General features: G+C 34.3%; 1 protein-coding gene across 1 annotated transcript in view; it reads left to right on the forward strand.

Annotated features, from left to right (window-relative positions):
* The first annotated feature begins 370 nt into the window (after window positions 1–370).
* The window catches only part of LOC123697854 (protein lozenge-like), a 39,531-nt gene continuing 18,593 nt past the window's right edge, over window positions 371–21,308 (forward strand). Inside the window, exons 1-4 of the mRNA XM_045644413.1 lie at window positions 371–1,369; window positions 9,116–9,355; window positions 16,432–16,545; window positions 19,988–20,155. Coding sequence (XP_045500369.1) covers window positions 1,258–1,369; window positions 9,116–9,355; window positions 16,432–16,545; window positions 19,988–20,155 — 634 coding nt within the window. The 5' untranslated portion in view covers window positions 371–1,257. The remainder of the gene's footprint in view (window positions 1,370–9,115; window positions 9,356–16,431; window positions 16,546–19,987; window positions 20,156–21,308) is intronic.

Here is a 21,308-nt window from a genome sequence, read left to right on the forward strand (position 1 = left end):
GACAAAAAATACGCAAAACTTTACCACCATACCGAAGTTTTAACTTATATACGAGAAAAAGTAGTCAATATAGACATCTCTCTCGGAGATGATTGCGCCTAGCGGAGCAGAGAAGCGTAAATCGTGATAGCACATCAAAATGAAAAAGCTCATTATATTTCCCTTCAACAATGGAACTAAACAAAAATATTTAATGGCATAAAACTTAAACTTGTCCCGCTTGCACGCATCTACCATGCAGTAGGACCGAGAGAGAGGCTAGCGCTACACATTTTGCCGGCAAATGAAGCGTGGCCAGACCGCAGATTGACCGCAGAGAATGGAGGCAACGAGTGACAGAATGGCGGCGAGTCAGTAGTATAGAGTCGCGCGGCTTGTAAACACGCGAGCAGCCTCCGTGCGCCTGACTCATCATCGCGCCGCGGTAAATACCTGTGACCTACGTGCGCTGGGACTATACGCTACAATCTATTTGCAAAAAATATAAGGCTCTATTAGGAAACCGGCGCTGACGCAACGCGCGGGGAAATATCTTGAATAATTATAGCGATCAGCTGATATTGACAGAGCGCGAAAACACGTGTCTCAGATCCGCTTCTTGGAACACCCATGATTAAAGTTATTTAGCCCAAAAGTTAAGTTCGTGACTCATTATAAAATGACGAAAGTTAAGTTGAAACAGAAATACTCAAGGTTCGGTTTAATCTCAGCTAATAAATATTGAATTAAGTAAATTTACCTCTATGTAAATAAACTGTGCTGTTTATAATAAGCTTATCAATTTGTGAAAAAAATAATGAACTGAAATTTGTTAAGTCCTCGTAATTAGTAACTTAATGATCTCTCGTAAATTGTGATTCAAGTTTGTCAAATAAGCAGAAGTGTCGACGAACAATAAAGAGGAAAAATTGTTGGATCAAAGCCAAACGTGAATAAATGAGACATGTTTTTATGTTTCGAACAATAAATTAGTCACCGGGTTAAAGGACAAACGAAGAAAGTGGTAAAAACCGACATAAAGGTGTATTTACATTGCGCTACTTAATGTAACCAGTGTACCAGCGCATGCACCTGTCCTAATATACAAGTTGTATATACGGCTGTATATTTTACTACCAATCTTTATCACTACCCTACAAACTATATGACTATAATCTGGAGAACAATACACGGATTATATTAAAGAAGTAACCATAGTAACACACACACGTTGGTAAAAAGCACCAGAAGCAGCAGTAAGAGGAATGTGGGTGTAAGATGCACCTTCCGTACGAGTCGAGAGGCCGGCGGCGGCGTGACATGCCCGACATGGAGCCGTGGTGGCTGCAGTCCATCATTGAAGAGACGCTTGGAGAGCATCCTGACCTTGGTAAGAATCTAAATGAACTACTGAAGGTTCCTATATTGAATTGAGTACCCACATTGAATTCTGCTGATAGATTCAAGGAATTATCTGCAAGTATCTAAATTTAGAACACTCAGGAACTACATTCCAGGATAATAATACCAAAGAAATCTGAAAATGATTAGTTTTGATAATGGTGTATCTACCTTGTTTAATTGGCGTACTTAATTATTAATTACCCTTTATTGTGTTATAAGCTGTAAGGTACCTTTTTATAAATAAAATAAAATATAAAATAAAAATAAACAGAACGAAAAAATATAATATCCTTTTTTTGTAATACATACTACCTATGTCATAATATGTAAACCTACTACCCAGGCAACATAACAAAACAAGACTAAATAGTTTAATACCCAATATTTTTAGTAGTCGATAAAAAACCCACTGTCTTTATAATCCGAGACACCAACTTCTGAGTCAACCATAGTAATACTAAAAAATCAATTATAAAACATAGCCTACTACATAATCAAACATAAAAATAACACTACTATTATAAATGTTTATTAAAGATATAATGCTCATTAATATTCCATTGAGTGTTTTAATACACTCGGACTAATATAATAAAGGTTTAGTATATGTACCTATGTATTGATACTTATCAACTATTTTCTTAGAAAACACTGATTTTTTATTAAATCTGCCTTATTATCAGTTCATCTAACTATGTTGAAAGTCAGATACCAGAGAAGGTAGAGCAATTTATCTCTTCTAATTATAATATAACAATACTATACCGTCGTTTATACTACGGTATTGATATAAATTTCTATCAACTAACTTAAAATATCCCTGTTAACTGTTAACATTACACTCAAGTTTGAAAAATGACTTTATTTGACATATCACAATAATTAAGTAATGAATGTGTCTATTAAAATGATGAATCATATCTGTGTAAAAATCCATCAATTTCCCAATCGACCATACGTATAAAATACCCAAAAAACATCGCTTGATATATTTCATAGGTACATATTGTGTACCTAATGTATCCAATAATATCTATTAATACCGCAAAAATAGGATCAGTGTACAAATATGAAGTCGATTCAAATATGATGAGAAAAGATGCTTCAATCTATATATATAAAAGAAAGTCGTGTTAGTTACTCCACTTATAACTCAAGAACGGCTGAACCGATTTAGCTGAAAATTGGCAGGGAGGTAGTTTAGAGCCAGGAGAAGGATATAGGATACTAAATACGTACCACGGGCGAAGCCGGGGCGGACCACTAGTATTTAATAAATATATATACTTACGTCTTTTCTCTCTAAATTGAAATGGTTAGATCTTAATTATAATACAAGTATCTAAGTGTAACTTCTTTCGTCTTATTCTTCTCGTATAATTAGATCGATATTACAATTCCCTTTCTAATAAAAAAAAAATTAAAATTAAAAATAAATTTTAATAAAATTAAAGTTAAATTTACCTAATATGTACATAATATAAACCAATTGTTCCGACTCTTTGATATAATACGTGTATTATATTGCTCTACCTATAAAAAAAATCACTCAACGACGAAAGATCTTGTATTTCAATTACATTTTATTTTTCAATAAATAATATTTTAATAAATTATACCATTAAAATCTATTTTAATTGAATACAAGAAGTATTGGATAACTAAATAATATATAAAAAAACCCGGATGTAAACAAGTTTAAAACACAAACCCGGACACAAGTTTTTTAGCTCCTATAAATAGGGATTTGCAAAGAAATGATGTACCTATTTGTATTTCTATTTCCATTAGTAGATAATAATATAAATGATTGGGTCTAAATATGAGCTTTTATATAGTTGCTTAATATCACAGGTACAACCATCGCTTCTAATCGAGTTTAAAATTGATTTACCATTTTAAATTTAACTATTAAAATTAAGTTCTACGTGAGATTACAATGTTTTCAACCTCTTATAGGTTTACAGTCATAAAAATGTGATTATCTTGAATAGAATAAAATTATCACTTTCGAGTAAAAGACATCAACGCTGTTTTATATGTTTTCTTTTGGTATTAACATTATTTCAAAATAAGAAAGGAACGCCTAAAAGTAAATGAAGATTATCTATTTTAAGTAATTACATGAATCTCTTAGTTTGACTTTACTACGAAGTAGGCTACTAGTGGGCCACTACACAACTCAAAATATTTTAATACAACGGAGATATTATATTATATTTGTGAATACTGACTATCAGTTTCCTGCTGAATGAGAACTACGAGATTTTCATTTCAAATAATTTTAAATATTTGCTCCATCACCCCGTTCCATCCATTCCATCACCACCATCTTTTGCTAACAAAATAAACTTTAATATAATAAGAACTTATGCGAGTATTTACCACTGAAATCACACAAATCGTGCAACGTGCATTGCAGAACGAATTTTGAAACGCTACCACGTCTCATTTTGTATGCGAAAGCCTGAATGCGAACTAGTCTGCAGCAGAGGCGGCTTGCCCTAAGGAGCGCTGGTGCAGTGAACTCCCATAAATAATTATAATAAAATCATACTCCTTAATTTCATTATTAATATTAATTATTACTATTTAAAATCAATCGAAATCGTAAAAAACTATCGGCAATACCAATGAATATATCCATCATTCCATCATCCCATACACCTGTAGGTATAATACTGTATTACCTAGTGCACACTAAAAGTTTTGCGTTTCTAGCCACCCATAAATGTTTGAATTTTGAATGTTATATTTTTTTAACCTATGAAGTCTCATAAGTTGAGGAAAAAAAAATTTGGCTGGAAGCTCGTGTCAATTTTTTTTTATCTCAAGTTGAAGTTCGTTGTCCGTAGCAAAAACGGAACTAACACGAAACAATTTTAGGGCGATGATTTTTGATGATTTTAAAAGTTCGCTCTCTCCGAAAGCTTGCACTGCTCGCCTTCAAAATACTTTTGGGAGGGAAGCACCTTATTTGAGCACTGTAAGGCATTGATATGCTGAATTTCATCGCGGCCGTGTTTCTCTTCATGATGAAATTCGTGAAGGTCGACCCTCAACTGCGATCACGGAGGAAAATATGGCTACCATCAGACGACTAATTTAAGAAAATTGCCATATCACTTATTAGGATATTCGAGGACATTTGGGGATTGGTATGAGACAAATTCAGAAAATTTTACATGAACATTTCAAAGTTAGGAAGATTGGTTGCCGGTGAATTGCTCCCAAACTCACTCCAGAACAAAAACGACATCGAGTAGATTGGTGTTAAGAAATGCTATTAAAGTACAATTACGGACATTCTAATGCCGTGTATAATATCGTGACAGGATATGAAATATGTATATATGGTTATATTCCAGAAAGAAAACACCAATATTCTTTGTGGGTGTTTGAAAGTGACAGCAAACCAACCAAATAGAGGCAGGCGAGAAGGGTTGGCAAACAAATGATTGCATTATTTTTCTCTAAGACGAATCCTGTCTGCACTATCCCACTTGAGTAACAAAAGACTGTTAATGCCGAGTGGTACACCACTATTTTTTTGCCCAATGTCTTAGAAAAAATAAGAGAAAAGCGACCTAGAAGTCGCATCTTGTTGCACCATGACAGTGCTTCGGCGCACACCGCGAACAAAACAAAGTCATTTTTGGCTACTGAAAACATAGAGCACGTGACTCATGCCGCACGCAGTCCTAACCTAGCACCTTGCGATTTCTTCCTTTTCCCAAAAATCTATGATTCAATGAGTGGTTCGACATTTACGAGGCCAGAAGAGGCCGTGGTTGCTTTCAAACAGCACGCAGAAAACATACCCTCGGACCAATGGTCCTCATGTTTCCAGAAATGGTTTGAACGGATGAAAAAGTGTTTTAAATGTAGCGGAGAATACTTTAAAAAGTAGTAAATATAATATTGGACAAATAAATTGTTTTGTTTATTAGTTACGCAAAACTTTCAGTGTGGCCCACGTATAAAACGCGCGTAGCGGAGCGCTCACGATTGCGCTCCAATGAAAAAAATATTTAGTACAATTTCTAATACGAAATCCAATAGGAGTGAAAGAGATAGTTTTGTCAGAGTCCTGCGCGTGAAACAGAAGATTTTCTATGAAAAAATAGCAAAATTCGGAGCGCCGCTCCCGCAAACGTTGCCGGTTCGTTTTTACCGCGCGCCCTGGCGCCCGTACAAGACAGCGATTTCGCGCGACGTTGCCTATATAAACAAACACTCTAGTCAACTTGACTGCACGCGCGCGAATGTATATTCGGGAATTTTCTAATTAAAATCATAAGATACGTGTTGACTGTTGAAATAGCCTGTAGTTACTAGTTATCAGTATTACTTGTGAGTGTTAAAATGGACAATTATAATGTGGCGTTAATTAAAAAGTGTGTTAAAACGTTACAAATTCGGCTTGAATTGAAAGCTAAGGGGCGGTCCCTTGTCCCTCCACGGCCTGAACTTGACCTTACGCAAAAATGTACGACAAAAACGAAAGCATATACGCGTGTGTTTAAATCCGAACAATATGTGAAAACACCGTGGTTGTGTGGTTGTGATGAACATGAAAGCAACAAACTATTTTGTTTTCCGTGTCTTTTATTTGAAGCGGGCGCGGCCGGCGGAGGTGAGAGTGCTTGGACTGAAACGGGCGTTGACGACTTAGCTCATCTTTCAATCAAGATGAAAAAACATTCACAATCTCGGTAGGTACCATTTGTCGAATGAACTGCAATTGGCGTCTATCGGACGACAAGACATTCGTAAAGCACTAGATTCCGCGTACCGAAAGTTAATACGCGAGTTCAATGACCGTGTCGATGAAAACATACATATTTTACGAAGGTTAATAGATTGTGTCAAGTTATAGATATTTTTGCACACCAAAAAGAAAGACGTATGCATTTCCTTTATAAGTATTTTTTTAATTAAATTGTACTGCTTTACACCATGTATTTTCAGTGTTTTATTTCAAGTGAACACCCATAAAATTTTGTCACGAGCCGCCTCTGGTCTGCAGGCTTGTCAACAAAACCTATAACAATTAGCGGAACTGCGAGTGAAGCCGGCGGCTGAGGTGCACTTAGGGAAATGAGGTCGTTCTGTGCTACCTAATGGGGTCAGCTTGTTCAAAACTAGAGCCTTTTCTAGCTAATGGCAATTGTCATTACCTAAATTTCAAATTTCTCAAAAATTGGATTTAAATTTCTTTGCAAATACCACCAGAATAAAATAACAAATCAAATATCAAATCAATGCTTTAATGATATTTCAACTCATTGCGTCTTTGAGCACGGGTCAAAATATTGATTATATGAATATACCTAGGCCATCATAGTTTTTCATATCTACCTATAAAAAAAATATAAAGAAATAGGTAACACTTCCCCTATCCTTTGCGACAACAGTGGTTACCACGTGAGCGTAGAACCGAGGAGTTCTGATTTCGATTTCCGTAGGAGACGAAGAAAAAAAATGTAACGGTCTAGCAGGACACAGAAGGCGGATCACCTACTTGTCCCTAAATAAAATTGATTAGTGAAACAGATGTAGTATGTATATAATGCATCTTCCCCATACTATATTGACTGACTGCCCCTATCCTGTCCAATCTAGTGAACACAATTTTCATGCAATTTCATGGCCAATCCAGGTACTTATATTTCCCCACCTAGTCACTTAACGCAGTGCTAAGTCGGTCTCCGAGGCGGTATACATTACGTAATAAAAGATTCTACCGAAGGGTGGTCACACAGTATTATACGCTGGATTATCTGACATGTAATACAGGGCTTATGCAAAATTACATGCTGCTTTAAATGAAAGAAAATACATTTGTCGTTTAGAATTATTGCTATAAGCACAAGATTTTCTTTCCAAGGAAGCCTCTTATTTTAATGTATATTTGAAAAAGGCTTTACTGTAAGATACCTAATTATTTGTATCAGTGACAATTTAAATCAATTAGAAATAATAAAAAGGCTTCGTTCAGTATTGGAGATTTGGCGACCACCAATTTGGGTAACAACAGAATTAGAATCAATACAGTAATTTTTGTAATTTATCACGGACAGGCTGACAGACGCGCGTAGTAATTACTATTAATAATCTGCACTGTTCAACCTACAAAGATAGGTAAACCTAACTAAATCCTCAGTGTGCAGGCGCGTGCCACATACAAGCAATTTTTTCGCGCAGGCCCAACATGTTATATGGGTAAGGCATGTCAACCATAACCTCAGACAAGTTCACAGCAGGCTCTCATCTAATCGCAGGAGCCGAAGCTGAACTCATCCCGACCTTTATCAACCGCACTCCGAACCCGCAACTTGCGGCTATAATTTGTATATCAGCTTCCGTAAATAGAGAAACCACAGTTACACTATTAATGTTTTTTTACTCCCCATTCCGTTACGTGGTGATTTTCAAGATATTTGGAGTCTAAACTGGAATACCGCAATTTAAAATCTCGGAGAATTTGGTTTTGAATTCTGAGTATGAGAGCGCGTAGGTACCTATTCATAACACAACATTCATTGTTTAATTTATTATTTCTCACCTAAGCTAAGCGAACATATACCTAATTCTTAATCCCTTTTTATACCTGTTCCATACATAGTTTTATTTGAAAGAAAACTATTCAACGGGTTTGACCATTTAACCTTCAACTTAAACCAGAAATAAACAAAATTCCTCCTCGATTACTCGACTATCGCAACAAACTTGTCATATTACGCTTACCATAATAATTAAGCTACGTATAATGCAGATATCATAACATTAGCTGTACACATAATTAAATAGTGTATTTACAATGTCCCCAATATAATATATTGTTTTTCCTCGTTGAATCTCTACGTTCCAATTAATTGTAGACCATGCGTGCAATGGTGAATATCGGTTTCTATTACGCCTTAATCTGTTATAAATCAATGTGAATAGAACTAGTAATTTATTGGTTAACAATCTAACCTTAATACGTTTAATTTGCACAAATACGATGTTATAGATATCCTAATTGTGCTTTTGTCAACTATAAATAGTGTGTATGGTGTTTACTATTTATTAGACATCTTGCAGCGACCGTTTCTGCTTATCTAATTAATTATTGCTGCTAGAGTAATAGTAGCACTGTCGTTTTTTTATCAGCTTTGTCAAAATATATGTTTACTAGCTTCTCCGCGCGGTTTCACCCCCGTGGCTCCACTCCTGTTGGTCGTAGCGTGATGCTATCTAACACTGAAAGAATTTTTCAAATCGGACCAGTAGTTCCCGAGATAAGTGCGTTCAAACAAACAAACAAACAAACTCTTCAGCTTTATAATATTAGTATAGATTAAAATAGCTTAGTATTTCATTATTAACTAGCTCCGCCCGGATAGATTCTTTCTCGAAGTTCTATTTTTCTTTTAAAGGTTCTATGAAAGTGGAGACAAATACGCAAACCAGAAATCATTCAAATCCATTTATTTTTTACCTCTCTTATACATATTATAGAATATTCCCCTGACACAGTTTTAGTTGCCGGTTGGCAGATTCATATGAGATTTTGAACGCATATTCGGTAGTTCTGATTCGTCAACTATATCCTACCCCTGAAATAAGCGTAAAGCAGAACGACGTTTCCCGGGTCAGCTAGTAGATAGTAAAGCAGTTTTACAATTTATAACATCACACATTCACTCTTTATATACCACAGACTATAATACCATCTCCTCCCCAGTTCGCACGGGCAGTCCAGACTACATGTGTTCAATGCTGCCTCAGCACTGGCGCTCCAACAAGACGCTGCCAGGCGGCTTCAAGGTGGTAGCCCTGGGTGATATAATGGACGGGACACAAGTCACAGTCAGGGCTGGCAACGACGAGAACTGTTCAGCTGAACTAAGGAACAACACGGCGGTGATGAAGAACAGGGTCGCGAAGTTCAATGACTTGAGGTTCGTCGGGAGGAGCGGGAGAGGTATGTTTGATAGCAAATCGTCATTTTAAACTACAGAATTAATTGTATTGGAATGCTTACAGACTTCGGAAACTTTGAACTAAAGTGTTCTGTTCAAAAATAAATTACATAACAATTAATATATTATAAATAACTTTTGTTATATAAACAGTTCATCCATTAAGAAAACTAGACATTAATATTTTACTATCCGTAACAATAACATTTTTATCAATTCTCCAAATCTAATGCAATGGGTTACAATTAACATCTACGCGCAATTAATTTGTCAATCGTCATAATGAAATCGTTATAATTGCACTTTACAAGTAGAGTTAGACATTAAAATCCATAAGCTTGTTATAACACGGCGGACGCAAATCACCGCTGTCCGAGCCAGATTAACCAATTATTATCCAATTCTAACTACCTTACGTACGATCATCGAATTTAGACCTGCAACGTATTTCATAATGCATGCATAAGGACTCTCCAGTATACTTGATAAACAGTTTGCTCACATTTCGAAAAATTATGGTGTATTCTGTTTATGGTTTCTCGAATATTCACGACGGATTAGTATCGATTCAATTTCCTTAAAAAAATCAAGAATATTAAATTAAATTAACAAAATTTTCAAAGCTAGTCACTGCTCTACCGTGACTTTTGATTTTTTTCATGTGGCTCTTAACATGAAAAATTAATTTAGGATGTATTAAATATATGTCTGCATGGAGCAAAACATAATTTTTGTTTAATTTAAAAGAAATACATGTATTTTAAAAACTTTTTTTACGTCGAATGTTAAACCCGCGGTCAATGTCCAACAATACCTACTATGTTTACTTAAGTAACCGTGAACTTGGTGTTTATTTTTTGTGCTCTGACCGTGTCAATTGTGACGACTAAAATCCCAATCTAAATTGGTTAATTATAGATATTGAAAATCAATTGTTCTTTCGATAAGTACATGTAGCTTTGTAGCTACTCTTTGGGTTAAATTTTTTAACCATTCTGACATAATATAAAAAGTGTACTTAAAGCAAAGTCACCGTCGCGTCTGCATGTCATTGGTGTCTATAAACTTTAAAACTTCCAAATAAACCTTATACATGGCCTTTCTTGTCTCTCTTTTCTTTGTTATAAAGTTACCAAGTTACCCAATAAACTCGTCCATAAAATAATGTGGTGAAGAAGATATTCAATTTGTAAAGGATTATTTTATTGAGAATCTTTAATGAATCTTTATGAAATTAAACTTACCACTACTTACGTCATGGTCGTGTTTATGATGTGAAAACTTCTTCAGTCCTTTGTGATAGGAAATCGACCATCCGTTCAAAAACTGACATTGGCAGAATCCGTCCTCACTAGGATCGGGAGTTGCCATTTGAAAAAAGAAGAAGAAGAAGAAGTGATAGGAAATCTTATGGGTTCGAGCCATTTTTTATATCACTAAAATTTTAAGTTATAAGTTTTCAATGTATCAGCGGCTTCATTGCTACGGCTTTTCCTTAATATTTTAATATGTTTTGTGACCAATGATGAATACCAACTGAATCTTGGAATCTGTGAAGCCTAACAATCTCACTTTCCCCACCAGATCAAGGCAAGGCGTGTTTTAATTTCCAAACCGCAGGCTGTAAACGACGTTCGCACTTTACTGTTCCATTGTGCTGCGCTGACGCAGCGAGCCGCCATCATTGGCCCCTATGTACTTGCAGGCCGTAAAATCTCAGAAACGTACGCTTATGACTGGCTAGCTGTAAACTATTACCATTGCTGTAAATAATCTTGCATGTGTTGAAACACTTGGAGTGCTTGAAACTATGTAATTCCGAATCTACCATTTTGTTTCGAGATTTCAGTGTGTGAGCTCGATTTTATATCCACTATATTATAATGTTTGTAAAAAATTGTCACCTTTTAATAACCAATTTAGCAATTCGTTATCGTTAATAGAACTCAATTAAATAGGTAGATATTATTTCTTATTAAAAAAAACTAACCAAACTATGTAGAGTCCACATCTCTAAATCAGAAGAAAATTTTATCCGAAAGCTTCATCCCATGCGCTAAAGCAGAACATGAATTTGAAAACATTACAAAGACAAAGTATGAGCCTTATCAGTAGTTTGACTTATTCTTGTTTAATTGTGTAAACGTAACTAATTAACGACTACGAAAACCACACATTTCAAGCAAAACAATATGCAATGATGTAAAATTCCTTAAATCTTAGAAATAATAATTATCTATCATAAAATTTCCAACGTACAAAATTAATTTGTCATTATGATTTCGTCAACGATCGTCACTTAGCAGGTTTCTTGTAATTAATACGGTTCAGGCTTGACGGCATTATTCTTATAAATTAAGTAATTATTAGGTGTTGTATTACACTAACCTGTTGCTATGCAATCACATTATTTTGTTGATGTTTCTGTAAATATCAAGAGATTAAATTATAAATAACAAGGATCAAGGAAGCTACTTGTATAATATTGAGCGTCGGTATTAATTGCAAAGGGTTCTTCTGTGGTTCTCTACCATTTTTTATCGTCGTTGAAATCAACACTCATAGTTGATAGTCCAAATTAAACACTTTCCATACAAATACAAATAGCCCTGCTATTTTATTTGTATACCTATTAGTGTCAATGGAAACAAACCTTAATAAAAATACAGTATGCCTGTTTAATCTGATAAGTATTATGACAAAAAAATCAACGTACATATTTATAATTGTATGTACTTCTCTTTTTATATGTTTTTTCATCGTACTACTATCCAGTGTTTTGACGCGGTCATCACAGTGCAGTCTAATGAAAATAATATAGATTGTATTTGACAAGTGGAAGGGTCTGCTTCGTAGTTTGGGAACGATTAAAATAAAACTGTGTCAAAGGATATTGTGATATCGATAACGGATTTAAATATGATACGCTGCTTGACTTTGAATATACGACTAAATGACACATACCGGCGTCTCTTAAGTAGGACATCTAGGTATGATACCTAGATGTCCTACTTAAGAGACGCTACGAGATTTATTATTGGATATTTTAACGATAAGACATGCGAAGATCTGCTCTTAGTAATCATAGCACTGATATCAGTGACAACAATAGTGTATTAAAGTTAAATTTAATACTTAATTAGGTAATTGAATTTGGACATTATGAGAAACAAAACTGACTTATCATGGTATATAGGTATAAGTAGGTAGGTACCCACTCTACATTTAGTTTACTCATTTTCACAAACTGCATTTATGAAATTACACTTATTGAGTGATATTTTATAGTACATTAGTATGTGTTGCAATTCATTTATTAATGGCTATTTCATTAAAGCTAATTTATCAATATTAGTGAGAAATTTGAAGACACTTCACTTGCGTCAATAAAAATTTAGTTTTTCTTTGTCCGATAGATCTTTGTAATCTAATTCGCAATGTACCTACATAATTAAGCACTTGCCTTAAAAAAACAAGCTTACTTGACTTTTTTTACTATCGTAATAAAACTTTCACCGTTCATATAAAAGTAATGAAATCATAACTCTAGGTAGGTAATTAGGAGCGCGAACGGCACGTAAACGAAATGACCAGACTGTGACCAAATCATTTTGTGTATTTGTCATCATCACGACTTTTATATCTTCATCTGTATAGCGACAACTTTTATAATAATGATTGAGTACTTATGACTTAATTTATACACTTCATCTTATTCATACGAATGTAGAAATAAAATTACAATGATCATAGAGTAGTCTGGATATACCTAAGTAGTTGATGATTTGATATACCTATACAAATACATTTATATTTAATATACTATAATGTATGTTGTGATATATAATATTGTATAATGTAGTTTATAATATACAGGGTGTCTCAAAAGAAAGTTTATATTTTGTGGATGAATAAAAAAAAGTAAGCGGTGTATTGAAAAAATGTTTATTGATTATTAAAGTGCATAATATGGGAATTTATTTCTTAAAAATAATATCGTCCAAATGCAGTCCATTGCGTTCACGGCACTCATTTAATCGAACACTAAAATTATTTATGACAGCTCGGCAGGTAGACACAGTGACGGCTGCCATTTCGTGTCGGATATTTTCTTTTAAATGCACTAGAGAAGTTGGTTTTTTGGCATACACTTTAGATTTAAGATACCCCCACAAGAAAAAGTCCATGGGAGTTAAATCAGGGCTGCGTGGAGGCCAATTTATATCACCTCTCCTAGAGATCAATTTTCCCGGAAAAATTTCATGAATTCGAGGTAAAGACATATTGGCTGTGTGTGATGTAGCTCCGTCATGCTGCAACCATGTTCTCTGGTTATAGCCAGGAAAGTTTTGCAGTGCAGGCACTAAAAACTCGTCTACCATCGCTCTGAATTTACTGTAACTGCACGCCCCCTTTCGTCTTCGAAAAAGTAAGGGCCAATAATTCCTCGCTAATTTCTATTCTTGATAATTTCTTGTGGGGGTATCTTAAATCTAAAGTGTATGCCAACAAACCAACTTCTCTAGAGCATTTAAAAGAAAATATCCAGCACGAAATGGCAGCCATCACTGTGTCTACCTGCCGAGCTGTCATAAATACTGTAATTTTACTGTTCGATTAAATGAGTGCCGTGAACGCAATGGACTGCATTTGGACGATATTATTTTTAAGAAATAAATTCCCATATTATGCACTTTAATAATTAATAAACATTTTTTCAATACACCGCTTACTTTTTTTTTATTCATCCACAAAATATAAACTTTCTTTTGAGACACCCTGTATTTGCACGCTCAACTACGAGCAGAATGTGTAAGAAGGATCAATATTATCTTTATCTACCAACATCTGTATTCTACATTCTGCAAATGCAAAAGCAACTGGAAAATAACTTCTTCTTGATTATACATTTTTCAACCCTGGTCCTCCAAATCTTGAACTTTTCGTAGCTCTACATTGCTGATTTGTTTTCTCCCCGCCCGCAAATGAATTATGTCATGATATTTAGGCATCCAGCTGTAAAAGGCTTTAAATCATGATCCTATCCTAATCCTGAAGAACTTGTTTGAGATTTCTTCAATCAAAGCTATTAGCCATAGTAAAGGTAGAGTTTACCATAATACGTAGTTTATTTAAGCTTTGAATTTAATATTATGTTCCGATATTTATATCAGTCCATTTAAATGCAGCAACCGTAATTTGCATAACGGATTCCACAAAACAATATGACAAAGTTGTTATTGATCGTATTTTGCCTAAAATGCGTCAGCCGATGCATCGTTCATTGATCATGCAAAGCCAATCGCACCACGCTCGCTATATAAAATTCACCGCAAACGATTTTCCTGAAAAACGTGTCATAGCGAGGTAAATAAGAATCGGCCGTGTGTCGGTCGTCTTCACAAATGTCACTGAGGATTTACGCTCGATCGTAAATCAAGATGGCGGTGGTTCCCTCTGCACTTCACCCCCCGGCCCACCTGCGCCCGCGTCATAATTGAATATTTCACGCGCCCATCTCAACACCTCCGAAGCTATTTCGATACAATGTTATTTTACAACTCCTCGCATTGTGTTAGCTCCTAAACCGTTGATGAGTGATCATGCAAAATGCATTAAGTTTAATAGCGATTTTAAATGCAATATTTCACATCATTCACGACACGCCTTTGGAGTTTAGCGACCAATGTTTTATGATGATTTGTTTCCGTATTGAAATGTATCCTCTGCGTTCCGCCTAATGTAGCTTTGTGACGAGAGAGCGACACCGATATTGAGATCTCACGGAGCAAATAGCAATACAATATACCTATTGACAATACCCTCAATACTTTTACAACTTGCTATTCAACACGTAGGTACACAACTTTCAACATTTACATTTCCAAAACAAGTCAATTTACAAAAAATATCACTCATATATAAATGTGTGCAATCTTTTGCAACGTCTTATGCATAAACTGATAATTATTTTGTTATTGATCTATCGGAAAAATATGATTATTATTATCTATATGGATTGACGACTCTACAATATGAGAAAAAATTCAGCATTGATTCCGAAATCCACATTCGGCTGTATTGACAAGTCTTAACACGAATCACGTCGAAGCGAGTGTCGTTATCGCTGTGAACCGCGGACGAAATTTCATATAAGCGTTTATAATGAGCACCGCCTACGCTTCAACTAGGGAAATAAACATTGTGCTGAAATTATGTGTGTGAAAAACCCACCGTGTTTGTTTGTATCATTTTCCGCATATTGTTAAACTAATATATTCATTTTCGTATGCTTATTATATTTGTTGACACATTAGCTTTGTTTTCCCAAATCGTAGAATATTATTTGCATATAGTTAATACTTATAAAATATAGAGCAATTAATTTAAATTATGATTTCAACGTAGCAAAAGATTTTACTTTTGTATATTTCAACAATTTTCTATTCAAAATCGTTAAACATGCAGTTATTAGAGGAATTCGTAAACACACTAATTCCGAGAGAAATCAATCATTTATAGCCACTAAATCGAGTGCGCACTACACACGAATTATCTGCATTAGACATGTTAATCCACTCATTTTAACTGTAATTTTATTCCGTATTTATCGGTGCATTCATTACTGTCGACCGCAAATCGGGTTCCAAAAAGCTCGCTTATTTCCATACTCTGCTATGTACGGGAATTTTGCGCACAGAAACGTCATTCAACAATATTCAACATTAACGCGACCGAAGTCTCTAATGTATTTCACAATCGGGATAATTTGTGATGCACGAGTTTTGTTTTTTACGTGATGATGGTAATGAGCGGAACATTGCATTTGTGCCTAATAATATCTTATGTAAATATTATGTGGTTATTTTATTCACATACAAAAAACTTTTATTTGAAGTCTTTTCAAGTGTCATAATATTATAATTGTACGTTTGTCGTAATATGTATAAAGTTTTTGATTATAAACTGAGATTCTATGTCTTAAGCTTCAGTGCATTTTTGTTTTTACATTTATTAATTTTCAGCTACTTCGAAATCAGTCGAAATGTTTATTTTTTAAATAAAGCCTTATTTACAGGTAAAAGCTTTTCGCTAACGATCACAATATCAACATCACCGCCACAAGTAGCCACGTACCAAAAAGCAATCAAGGTGACCGTCGATGGACCGCGGGAGCCACGCTCAAAAACTAGTGAGTGTTCGATATAATTATTAAATAAATGTACCCACCGTATAATTTATTTATAATGTATTCATGTTTACATTGTAAAATAAAATAAAATAAAATATTTTATTCGTATCTTGTCACACGTTGTAAATTCTCTTATTTTTGTGATATTAATTTATTATATTCCTATATTAGCTCCTTAAACTCGGAGTTAACAAAATAAATAAGCGTAGGTATATGAGAATTGAATTCATTAATTTTCAAGAATCTTGAAGCTTAATATAGAGCCTAAGCTCTAAAGCTTGCCGCCTCAGTAAATTACTATACTTTTAACTGGTCATTTAGCTGATAATTAAAAGTACACTAGTTACACAAATATTCAATCAATTAGAACTGATCCGAACAATACCTCATCATTGTGTAAAACTAAATTAAACAAAATTGATTGAACACATCAATGGCCAAGGGACAATTTGTTATTATTCGTCGCTGTATAAAAACCGCATGAGCGACGTAAACAATTAAAATATATCAGTTCTATTATTGTGTACAATTTTCATACGGATCGTTTGTGACGCGGCCGCTATCATCGCTGATAACATTTTCTTCCCACGGGACTTCTGTGATACGGTCAGGCAAAGGACGTAGGAATAGTGGCTATTTATACATTTTGTGATACTGATATGGTAAAGAACTATTGTTTAATGTCAAATTTGTGTTCCGAAGGACTCGTAATTGTTTAAAATAAAGTCTTTGTTAAAATTTTGAAACAAAAGATATTTGATTAAAATATAAACTCTTTTCTACATTCTTCATAATATAGTGTTGATTTCTGTGGTTGATTTGGAATTGGTCAAATCGTACAAAATGACGTAGCATAACACAAACGATCGAACAATTAAAACGTAAATAAATTCAAAATAATTATAATGCTATTTACTTATAGCGTAGTTTATTATTATCCTATTAGTAATTGCTCTTAGAACAAATTGCATAATGATCTAACGTTCACTTACTAACATACAATTATCACGTGTGATTTGAAATATGTATTTGTTTATAGTAAAAATATATTATTTTTAACTACAACGTCATAATTGAGAAATTATGTAGAGTCACTAAGGAACTTATTGATAATTAAGATAAAATCAATGCATTATAAGTAGTAGGTAACGCAGATATTGTGAATAGGTAATTCAAATTCATCATAAGTAATTTATATTCAACAATTACAATAATCGTATTCAAACTTATTCCATAATATAATATTTAAACTAGTGTTGGAACCCTGCCCATATAATTATAATTGGCTCTACATTTTATTACGATTATAAAAACAGTCGGTTAATTCGTACCTTCCGACATCCGGACACACGAAAGCTTCAAAAGACGTAGTATCGAAATTGTTTGACGAAAACGTTAAACTTACGCCATATGGAGTGAAGCCGGCGGCAAACAATAGCGAAATTATATCAGTAATAAGTTCGACTCACGCACAGTACGCAACTGCTGTGCTTGTCGCGAATGGCTTCGATGAGATAACTTACGAGCTATCCTCAACAAATATTATTAACACAGTGTATATGATGTTATTAAACTGTTTCTTTACATAATAAATGTGTACCTAATATGTTGAACAGTTTACAAATGTACCTTTAAAGCAAATATGTTCAATTTTCCTTTAAATCTTCCTTATTGCATAATAACTAACCGTACTGCTAGTGACTGTTTTAGATATAACACAAAAAATGTTGTGTGGTTTTATGAAACTACGGTAAAAGTGAAACTGTTCGAACGGTTCCGAACACTGCTTTGTGTAGCGCATGTCGCGTGCCGAGTAGGTATACCTACTCGGCAGCCGCGATACACGCGACATGCGCTACACAGACCAAAAAGTTTGAGACGATGTAATAAAAGTTTCACTTTAATAATAAAAATTGTTGATGAATGCATATTTCATACAATTCTTTTATGTGTACGTAGAATCCTTTTTAAATAACCGTATAACCATAATATATTATGTAGTAGTATTTTAGTAGATATTTAATATTATTATCACATACAACAAAACAAAAATGCTTGTAAACAATATAAACTCTTAAATTAAATCATTTCTCATGATTCAGTTCAATCTGCTAAAAATACTCATAAGTCTCTAATAAATATTACACGTAGGTAGTTGGTGGAATAGTACCTAATGAACCTAAAATTGGGGCAAAGCTCCATACGTCGATAATGAGATTTTATCTTGCACAATCTTCATACATAAATACACGATCCCTAAAACAATACAGCCGGCCGAATGACAAAATTAACCGCCGTGACGCGTGGCAGGACTAATCAAAACAACAAATCCAGCTTACAGTACAGATATCCTGTAAACAAAGAGTGGACAGGACAAAAGGCGTACTTAAATCGTAAGCCCCAAACTCCAGAGGACAAGAAAGGAATCGCGTGCACAAGGGACTTAAAAGTTTGACTTAATAGACTTAATTTGTAGGTGCCCCGTGTAAGCCGCTTCGCAGCGACCCTTTGTCGTTGGGCTGTGCGCTTCGTTAGCTCATCGAGTGTCGATATCGATGGATACTGTTGTACCGCATATGTAACAAGCATGCATAATATTTTATCCTGAAAGTATAAATGTATAATATTTTTTAGTTACCTATATTAAGTCTTATGTTACTGTTGTACTTTTAACATTTTATATATTTCAAGATTAATCAACTGACTCTGTATTTGCCTTATAGAATATAACAATTTAGTAATGATAAACAAATAAATACTGATGATAACTAGTAGAGAACTGCATTGCTCAATAAAATATCGATATTTAACCATAACAGCACATCCCTAAAACCCCGTATAATAACAATTAACTCCCTGCATTTGTTTGTCGATTTCACAATATAATTGCATCGATGCATTTCGTATTGTGTAAACTCATAAACTAATTATCTGCGTATATTTTTTGGATCCCAATATAATTACGGCGGTATTTCACAAACAAGGTCAGGCAGCGCGGGCGGCTGGTCCCTATTATCTGTATGCTATTATTTTTGGACACCGAGAAATGTTACCTCTAATAAGGTGATTGACACATGCCTATTTATTTTGTGCGCAGGAAATGCAGGTCGATTCTTCCTTTAGTCACGGAAGTTTGCGACACGCAAAACTAGAGTTTTTTGGGTACCCAGTAGAATTTTAATTTAACTCCAAGTTCAACAAAATTATAGACATAATTTTGAACAATAAAATTGTATAGAACTTTGGGTAGTTGTAAATGATCTCATAAAATATACGATAAACTTCAAATAATTTACAGAAAATTCATAAAAACCTATCTGTGTTACATAAAAACCTACCTGATTTAGTCCTGAAATATACCAATTCTGACCGTAGTTATACATGAATGTATGAAAAGCAGTTATTGTATTTTAGTATTGCAATTAAAACATCAAACTTCTAGGTACAAACGCGTCTCCACACCAAATACGAGCAATAGGATTCCAAAGACCGTTCATAGCTGGCACATCTATGTCGCTTCGGGATATAGAATACAAGTCATCCCCGCGGCTGCGCTCGCTGTCGCACGAGGAACGAGAGTACAAGACTAACGCTAACTTGCCGCCTGAAGGTATGTGTATTTTTAATGTATAAATATTTTTTTTATTTTTAACTGCTTTAGAATCAAAGACTGAAAACTCTTTGATTTAAGCTTTATCATGGGCAAATCAATATAACGAAACTGTTGTAATATTTGATATAATTTATATATTTAAAAATTATTTATAAAATATGCTTTTTAATGAGATGACAAACCAAATATGTACACATAGGTAGGTATGTAAATTGTTTTAGTTTAATTTAATTTTCCTATTTTATAGGTATATTATTAACAAGAAAGTTTTTACTTTCCTGTTAATAATCTAAAGTTTTAAAACATTTATTTCATAACTGTATGCGAAATTAGGACGAAAATGATAGTCCACATGATCGTAGAACGGAGCATGTAAATGTATTAACGTTCACGCTGATTATCATTACTTCATTCACAATCACGAACTAACAACCTACCATCTTATTTACAAATACGTCCATAGACCTCAGAAACAATTAGAAGGACTTTATGAATTTCAAGGAATGAATAAAATTGTAATATTTGCTTGTTGTTATATAATATGCCGATATAATATTGTTACGAGAGGTAGAGCTTATGGCGTACAATGTTTTTTCTTACTTATTGTAATTTTGTGGAAAGATATTTGAAATAGAAACATTTCTCTATTGCATATAAAATAAATGATAAGTTTTAATCATGTGCATTGAATACATTCAAGTTAAATAGCATGAGTCCTGTCTATGCGTTAAAAGCTCGCTCGCTTTGGGGCGTTTACAATCCAAACTTTCATCAGCACGACGGGCGCGACGCGGCAATCTGCGCGCGCTGCTAATGACGCGCATTACAATTTACAAGTTATTAACTGCCAACTTACCGATTGACTCATACACGGGTTTTAGGTTATTTACATGTGACTGTAGACCCACTTGTGCGATATAGTTACGCATTTTTAAGAATAGTCTCATACTTACTTAACATCACATGTCCTGTCTATAAGTTAAAAGCTCGCTCGCTATGGGGCGTTTACAATCCCAACTTTCATCAGCACGACGCGGCAATCTGCGCGCGGCTAATGACGCGCATTAAAAGTTATTAGCCACCTTATAACAACTTACTGATTGACTCATACAAGGGATTTTGATTATTTACATTTATGCATATAAAATAG

This window comes from Colias croceus, chromosome 15, assembly GCF_905220415.1.
Source record: "Colias croceus chromosome 15, ilColCroc2.1".
NCBI lineage: Eukaryota > Metazoa > Arthropoda > Insecta > Lepidoptera > Pieridae > Colias > Colias croceus.